Source organism: Medicago truncatula, chromosome 8, assembly GCF_003473485.1.
Source record: "Medicago truncatula cultivar Jemalong A17 chromosome 8, MtrunA17r5.0-ANR, whole genome shotgun sequence".
Classification (NCBI taxonomy): domain Eukaryota; kingdom Viridiplantae; phylum Streptophyta; class Magnoliopsida; order Fabales; family Fabaceae; genus Medicago; species Medicago truncatula.
In genome coordinates this window covers 22,721,842-22,729,263 of record NC_053049.1, presented here as the reverse complement: position 1 = coordinate 22,729,263, position 7,422 = coordinate 22,721,842, and the positions used below count along the sequence as shown (strand labels likewise).

General features: G+C 35.2%; 1 protein-coding gene and 1 long non-coding RNA gene across 4 annotated transcripts; one reads left to right on the top strand and one right to left on the bottom strand.

Moving 5' to 3' along the window:
• Positions 1-383: 383 nt before the first annotated feature.
• LOC112418370 (uncharacterized) lies at positions 384-1,691 on the top strand. The gene is made up of 2 exons (XR_003008597.2): positions 384-927; positions 1,107-1,691. It is a non-coding gene; the product is annotated as an uncharacterized lncRNA (long non-coding RNA).
• A 960-nt stretch (positions 1,692-2,651) lies between these two features.
• LOC112418369 (zinc finger BED domain-containing protein RICESLEEPER 1) lies at positions 2,652-7,109 on the bottom strand. Of its 3 annotated transcripts, XM_024774697.2 has the most exons (4): positions 6,953-7,109; positions 3,683-5,684; positions 3,185-3,249; positions 2,652-2,968 (listed from the first exon to the last, which is right to left on the bottom strand). In XM_024774697.2, exons 1-3 carry the CDS (start codon positions 7,082-7,084, stop codon positions 3,194-3,196), a joined length of 2,190 nt encoding a protein of 729 aa, XP_024630465.1. In that variant the 5' UTR covers positions 7,085-7,109; the 3' UTR covers positions 2,652-2,968; positions 3,185-3,193. The 3 variants fall into 3 exon arrangements, with proteins under 3 accessions (XP_024630465.1, XP_024630464.1, XP_024630466.1); XM_024774696.2 differs by lacking the exon at positions 2,652-2,968 and having other exon boundaries at positions 2,970-3,249; XM_024774698.2 differs by lacking the exons at positions 2,652-2,968; positions 6,953-7,109 and adding an exon at positions 5,859-6,506 and having other exon boundaries at positions 2,970-3,249.
• Positions 7,110-7,422: the final 313 nt, after the last annotated feature.

Genomic DNA, 7,422 nt, shown 5'->3' with positions numbered 1-7,422 from the left:
TGAATTAAAAAAAATGAAAAATTTAATTTAAAATAGTTTTTTTTTAAAGAGAATCCCCTCCTGATGAATCAATTCCCCTCTTTTATTCTCTACTAGGTATAGGGTAGTATAATTTAGATTTTTTCTTAAAATACTTTAATCGTGATGTAATATATTTTCGGCTTATTTAATTCATTGGTTCCCTAATTAATTTCCATTTTACATTTTGATCCCATAATTAATAAAACGTACGTTTTGATCCCTCATTTTTTCCTCCATTTGCCAAATAAATCCTTGCAGTTAAGTTTAACCCCAAATAATATTATGGTGGACCAACCTTAAAAGTGGTCCACCATAGATGCTATTAATTATTATAATTTAAACCTTTTGATTTTATTATAACATCAACACCTAATTTTTTTTCCATGAACAACATCACTCACATCAACAACCACAACCTTAACAGACTTCTCATCCTCAACAACTTCAAGAAGAACAAGCGCTGACCCAGATCGTGACTTCTCATCCTCTCACATAGAACCTCATATCCTCGCACCAAGACACGGTTTTGAAACAACAAACGCTGACCCAGATTGTGACTCTCCTTCACCATCGCTGAAACAACGTTTGGTATCGAAGCTACCACCAACAACTGAAAGCAAATCACCATCAAAGATCTCTTCTTCATCTAAATACAAATCATCAATACTCTGAAACGCCTCATTCAAAACAACCACCGCAACACCGACGAGCACCGACACGACTCACGAGGACGTTAAGCCAACGCCGGTGAAGACAAGAGCTACGACGGTGAGAGCGGTGAGTAGGAGGAGGAGGAAGAGGTCGTCGATGGTGAAACGGAAGAGGACGAAGGGCGGTCATGGAAGAAGAAGAGCAAGAACTAGGCAGCGATGACGGCGAGGAAGTTGAGGTTGAAGGGAGAGAGTTGTAAGTTGGGATAAAATTAATGATGTAGTTGATGCGGAAGTTGGAATAGCATCACAATTCAAAAACTATTCTATTTCTATTTGTAGAGATATTTTTTTTGAACGGTTCTATTTGTAGAGATTGATTTTATTGTTATGAAAAATCCCAAATCTCTAACTCCAATTTATGAATATTTGCAGTTGGAAGTTGGTAGGTATGTGATGTGGAAAATGGGAAGTGCTGTTTTTTTTAATGATTTGCTGGGTTTTTTTTATGAAGATCATGAACAAGAAGATGAAGATATGATAAGGGCAGTTTGGTAATCAATTGTTTTTATGAAGATTATGAACAAGAAGAAGAAGGTGAAGATCTAACGGTTCATTTTATGATAAATAGATCAAATGGTTAAAATTAACAAAATTAATAAGGTCTACGATGGACTATTTTTAAGGTTGGTCCACCATATACATTTGAAGTTAAAGTTAATAGTTGGGATTCATTTGGCAAATTGAGAAAAAAGTGAGGGACTAAAATGTACGTTTTATTAATTGTAGGACCAAAATGAAAACTTGAAATTATTTAAGGGACCATTGAATCAAATAAGCCTATATTTTCTTGTAATTTGCAATTTAATTTTTTAAGGGTGTTTTTTTAGCTGCCTAACGTGAACATTTGGTTGAGGCTTTTAATATTTTTATGACTAAGAAAATTCAGAGGCCTTGTAAAAATGAATGACTTTATGTACCCAAAATAAATTACTTTTGTTAGAAATTTAAACATAGAAAGTTAAAATTGATCCAAGTTATTTAAAATGCCGGTCTTGCATTTCTTTTTATTTCTCCGTCGTTTTGTACAATTGATCCAAGTTATTTAAAACGTATAATTTATGATATGATAAGAACTCCAACTTTCACCTAGAAGCTAGAAATATTGTCTTTTGCTAAAATTACATTTCACATACACTACCTCGCTTCTACTCGTGATTGAAAATTAATATCAAGTATAATACAATTTTTCTAAATGTTTTTTAAAACTCATCGGTTAATCCAGGAGACCAATCTCACCGTCGACCCCAAGAAAATTTGAACTCAATACCTCAAAGTTACAAGACTAAGCTCTTACTACTGAGCTAGCACCGAATGTGTGACAACATCCGACTTTGAACTCGCCATTGTAGGGTCATTCCATAACGCCAGGCTACAGCAAGTTGTTGTCAAAATCGCCATTGGAGAGATACATTATTCCAACTCCTCTACCATAGAAACCAACCACCATACCAGGAGGCAGGACCATTAAGGAATCTCCAGTCACAATCGAGAACCATGACACTCATGGTATTTTTTTATTTTTATTTTTTGAAAAGTTTCAAATATGGTAGTTTAAGCAACAACCCAAAAAAGAAAAGAGAAAAGAGAAATATATATACATAAAATGTTACCCTACAAAATGGGACTTATGTGATGGTGGCAATTGGTAGAAACTATAGTAACCGTGCCAGTAACCGCAATCTGAAGGAAATACACACGCACAAAAACTATACCCCTTAAGACTCGTATCCCTACCCTTCAAATACTTCAGTGTCCATACCCATTACTTGCATCTGAACTAATTAATCGATAAATCATAAAATATCATATCGTTTTAAGACAATGAAGAAAGTATTCACATTTCTTTAATGAATTAGTCCATATATATAGTTAATTGTTTTTTCTAATTTGTATGTAATAACCTTAAACATCAATAGATATAGAACAAAGGAAGTGGTTCCAATTCAATTACTCTACCATATGCAATTATATAACTGGTCAAGTGAGCAAGTGTAGATAGAAACTTCACTTGATAGATGTGATTAAGATGAAATGACAGTTACAACTATGCCATAATGCAATTGTCGAAGATCTTCATTCATTAAGATCATTCACCTTGTGCATTCTTATAGCAGGAACAATGAAGCATGCAAGGGACGACTTTGATATCAAGGGCATGCAACCCTCTATACAAAATCAGATTCATCTGAATGAAACTCCAGTAAAAACATCTGAATGCTAAGCAACAGCGTTAGCTGTAAATATGAAAAAAAAACTACTTCACTATTCTAAGAATATTATACATTGGGTTCTTACATAATATTTTCAATATATCACTTCCCGGCAAGAAATGACACAGGAGAACAACAGTACAATTAACAATTCTTACATAAAAGAGTAGCGAGGTCAATGTTGAACTACGGATTGTGGAGAGATTAAGAACATATGATACAAGTTGCACAGAAGAATACCTGGGAAAATTAACTTGATTCAAGAAGAATGGGTGGAATAGATTGGATTGGGGACGAGTTTAAACCTGATAAGATGTCAGAGTAACACAGATGCAATAAGAAATAAGCCATAAATTAGAATTTAAGATTATTCTAAGAGTATTGTTGTTTAGTGCAAACCATGCATGTGCGAAAAACGACGATGGGTAATTGAATCATGTAACTTATATTGTTTTAATAGAATGGTAATACATATAACTCCCTTTTGCCGGAATACATGGGTGTTGGAGTTAAAAATTAATTTTTAATAATAAAAAATAAACATACAACACTTCCATACATGGGTGTTGGAGTTAAAAATTAATTTTTAATAATAAAAAATAAACATACAACACTTCCACTGAGCGGAATACAAGGATGGTTTGTGCTTTTTCAAAATTCGTTTTTGTTTTCTCGCACCAACAAGCATTACTCTTATTCTAAAGGTGGAGAAAATGAACCTATCAAGTAAGAATGTACCTTCTGATTCATTTCGGAGCCAATCGTGTGTGCATATTAAAGCTTCTCGTGTATCTGGGTTCAGTGAACTGCGAGAAGAATCGAGCAGTCTGCCCCCTGTGTTAAAGGCCAACTCAGGTGCTAAAGTTGACATTGGAGTCCCGAGAACATCTCGTGCCATCATAGACAAAATAGGGTACCTCGGCGTGTGGACTTTCCACCAGTTCAGTATGTTAAAATCAGAATTACGAGGAAAGATCGGTTCCTCCAAATACTTGTCCAAGTCTGATGTCATGGACTGACTCTGAGATGTCTCATGAAGGAATCTGTCAAAACCTTTTAGCCTATCCCTGGCACCAGAACTGGTACTTGGTAAGCTACTTCCAGGCAAAGCTGACCCTTGATCAACCATTGTTGAACATATAGAATATGCATTAAAAAGTTCTTTGATACCATCAGAAACTTCTTTGATGCGTTCTAAAGCAGTGCTTCCATATATGAGCGAGTAGTAGTACTCAACCAACTTCAATTTAAACCGAGGGTCTAGGACTGCTGCTAAAGCTAAAGCCAAACTGCACTTGCTCCAGTACTTATCAAATTTGGATTTCATCTTCAAAGCCATGAGTCTAAGAAAATGGTCGGAACTTCTGCTCCAGTCAATTAATTGAATATGAATGTCACATATCTCAGGGAAGAATATATTAGATGTAGGAAATCTGTTGCCTGAGAAGATATTCATAATTTCAACTAGGAGTTTTAAATATCCAGCAACAGAACTAGCCCATTCCCACTCTTCGTCGGATAGAGTTGATGAGTAGGAGGTATCATGTTCTTGGAGGAGTGAAAACGCACTCCTGTATTCTAGTGCAGTTTCAAGCATGATAAATGTGGACTTCCACTGAAGTGGATTATCAAGAAATAAGGCCTTCTGAAAGTTGATCCCAGCACTTTGAGAAATTTCATTAAATTTTCCTTGCACTTCTTGTGAACTTTTAATGTATCTAATGCTCTCTCGAATCTTTTGGATCACCTCATGTAATGCATCCATGGCATCTTGAACAATAGAAGTTATGAGATGTGCTGCAGAGCGCACGTCGAGTATTTGTCGAGTACTTAAGAAAGGCCTTTTCTCAGAAACACGCTCTTTGATTCGTAAAGTGATGCTATCATCAACGGAACAATCATCAAGAGTCAATGCAAATAGTTTGCAGTCAATATCCCATTCATCGAGACTTTTGATAATCACTTCTGGAAGCAAGTCTTCAGTGTAAGAAGAGTGAAGTGTAAGAAAGTTCAAAACTTTCTTCTGCAGTGTCCAATTCTCATCAATATAATGCGCAGATAGACACAAATACGAGGTATTTTCTGCCGAAGACCACATTTCGATAGAGAGATTAATCCTGCCACATAATTTGCTTATCATCTCAAACACTTTCTCTTTCTCCCTCCTGTAGATTTCTATACAAGAAATCTCTACGCCGCTGTTTGGCGAAAACTCAAAGAGAGGCTGGAGATTCTTCACAAAGACCTTGAACCCTACTTGTTCAGCCAAGGTGACCGGGTATCCATGTAATATGATCATGCGAGCAAGATCATGTTGACTCCTCTCCTGGTCAAATTTACTACTTACAAAGTTAATGATTTCATCTTTCTTATGTTCCTGTTCAAACTTGGCGAACGTTGGCTTTATACATTCTTCTTTCCTCTGACCTTCATCAAAACTAATGTTTGCTAGGCCGACGGTAGTATCTTTTTTCTTTCTCTTTACTGCAAGTAGTTGAGAAACGTCAAAGTTTGATCTTTTCAGACACCGCAACAAGTGATTTCTTAGATGAGTAGTTCCACTATTACTTGATCCACTAAGTCTCTTGTTGCAATGCACGCAAACAGCATAACATATGTCAGCTTTTTTTATCCTTTCAAAGTGATTCCAAACAACAGATGTCAACCTTTTTGGTTTCTTAGCTTCTGAATCATTTGATATTTCCATCGCATAGGCTTGAGAGTTGAGAGCACACTCAATCTGTATGTCAAATAAAACAATGTGATATGTCAAATTACAACAAAATTACACGAGAAATAACTCAAGTTGATTGAACAAAAGGGCATGCAGAATCTAGTCAAAAAGTAAAATCATTGTCAACCTCTTGTGAATAATAAAGCGGGGAAAAAACAGACATAAAGGGATAAAACTTACACTTTAAGCTCATCCCATCGAACATAAATTACTGAATTTAGACCAGTAATATTACAAGAGACTAAAAGGCCGACCGAGTTACATTACATCAGTCAAGAGAAAGAATATAAATTGCAATTGCATTATAATCTTTGAAATCATAGAAAAAAGGAGAAAATATGTCCAATGCATCTACAATTGCATTTGAAGAAACTTGTGAAAACCAAATATTGACATTTGTGGACAGAAATTTAAAACACGACTCAAAAGTGAAATCATAGCACACTCCTTATATGGCAAAAACCATGAGTTTTTTAAATCAGAATCTAGACATATCTTGACTCAAACAAACTCAACCTTAAAGAAACCTAGACCCATCAAAAATAAAAGAACAAAAAGTACACACCATGAAGGGGATATGCAATTAAGTGTAAACAAACTACAAATCAAGAACAGATAAGCAACTTTAACTCCAAAAAGCCGAGATTGTGGATGACTAACCTAAATTTACAACCTTACTAATATTTCAATGGATAATAATAATAATAATAATAATAGCCATTTTGGTTTCCCGAATGTGTAACGAATAATCACAATAGTCCTTAATATTGACATTAACTCTTTTTAAGTAACTATATTAATGACTAATATGACTATATCAAAGAATCATTTTAATGTAAGAGATTATTTTGATAAAGTATTTTGACATTTTCATACATAGAGTAGACTATTGTGGCTATGTCATCGTAAACTTAACTCAGTTGGGAGGGACAGTGCATAAAATATGCAAGGTCCGGGGTTCAAAACCCCGGCCAGGGCACCATCAAAGAAAAAAAAAAAGACTATTGTGGTTATGTTACACATTCACACCAAAATAAAAAATGTACAGGTAATAATTGAATAAAAACAACACAAAATATTCCTCAGACAAACATTAGAAACTAGGTCCCAAGCTAATTGAAGAAACAAATAAATGAAATAAACCACAAATACATAATAAAGAAGTGTTTGAGTAGTTGTTGCAAATTAAACAATGAAATGATGCAATTGGAATAGAGAAAGTTGAATTGAAGAGAGAGAGAGAGAGAGAGAGAGAGAGAGAGAGAGAGACTTACTGAGAGAGAAGAGATGGAAGGGTCCGATCCGGAAGAAAACGATGGATGATAGGGTTTGGTTTGGAGAGGTGGTAAAGATGACAGAAATGACCCGATTGTGGTGTGGTGAAACTGGGCCGGGTCCGGTTCCATTAAGGCTGGTGTTGAAAGGAAAGAAGAATGCGGGTCGGGTATTGGTTTCCCACTGCTCACGATGTCAAAATTTGGACGGACTAAACTCCAGTTCTGTTGGGTTTGATCCAATTGGGTTATTTTTTTTATGAATTTAATCATAATATGCATGGTTAGAATATAATTATTTTTCAATTCAATGATCTTTTTTAAAGAATATTCAACGAACGCGCGCTTAGTCTCGTGAGCTTACGTCAGTTGACAAGTCAAGGTCGGGGTTCAAACTCAAAACATCACACTTATTTACTTTAATAAGTAAATTTTTAAGCATTAAATTACTTGAAGAAAAAAATTTACCC

Bases quoted from the DNA above. Each gene is read 5' to 3' on its own strand.
- LOC112418369 (XM_024774697.2), bottom strand. From the start codon at position 7,084: ATGGAACCGGACCCGGCCCAGTTTCACCACACCACAATCGGGTCATTT. The intron at 5,685-6,952 runs GTAAGTCTCTCT...TTTGACATACAG, and splicing joins CTTCCATCTCTTCTCTCTCA to ATTGAGTGTGCTCTCAACTC. The intron at 3,250-3,682 runs GTACATTCTTAC...ACATCTTATCAG, and splicing joins GCTCCGAAATGAATCAGAAG to GTTTAAACTCGTCCCCAATC.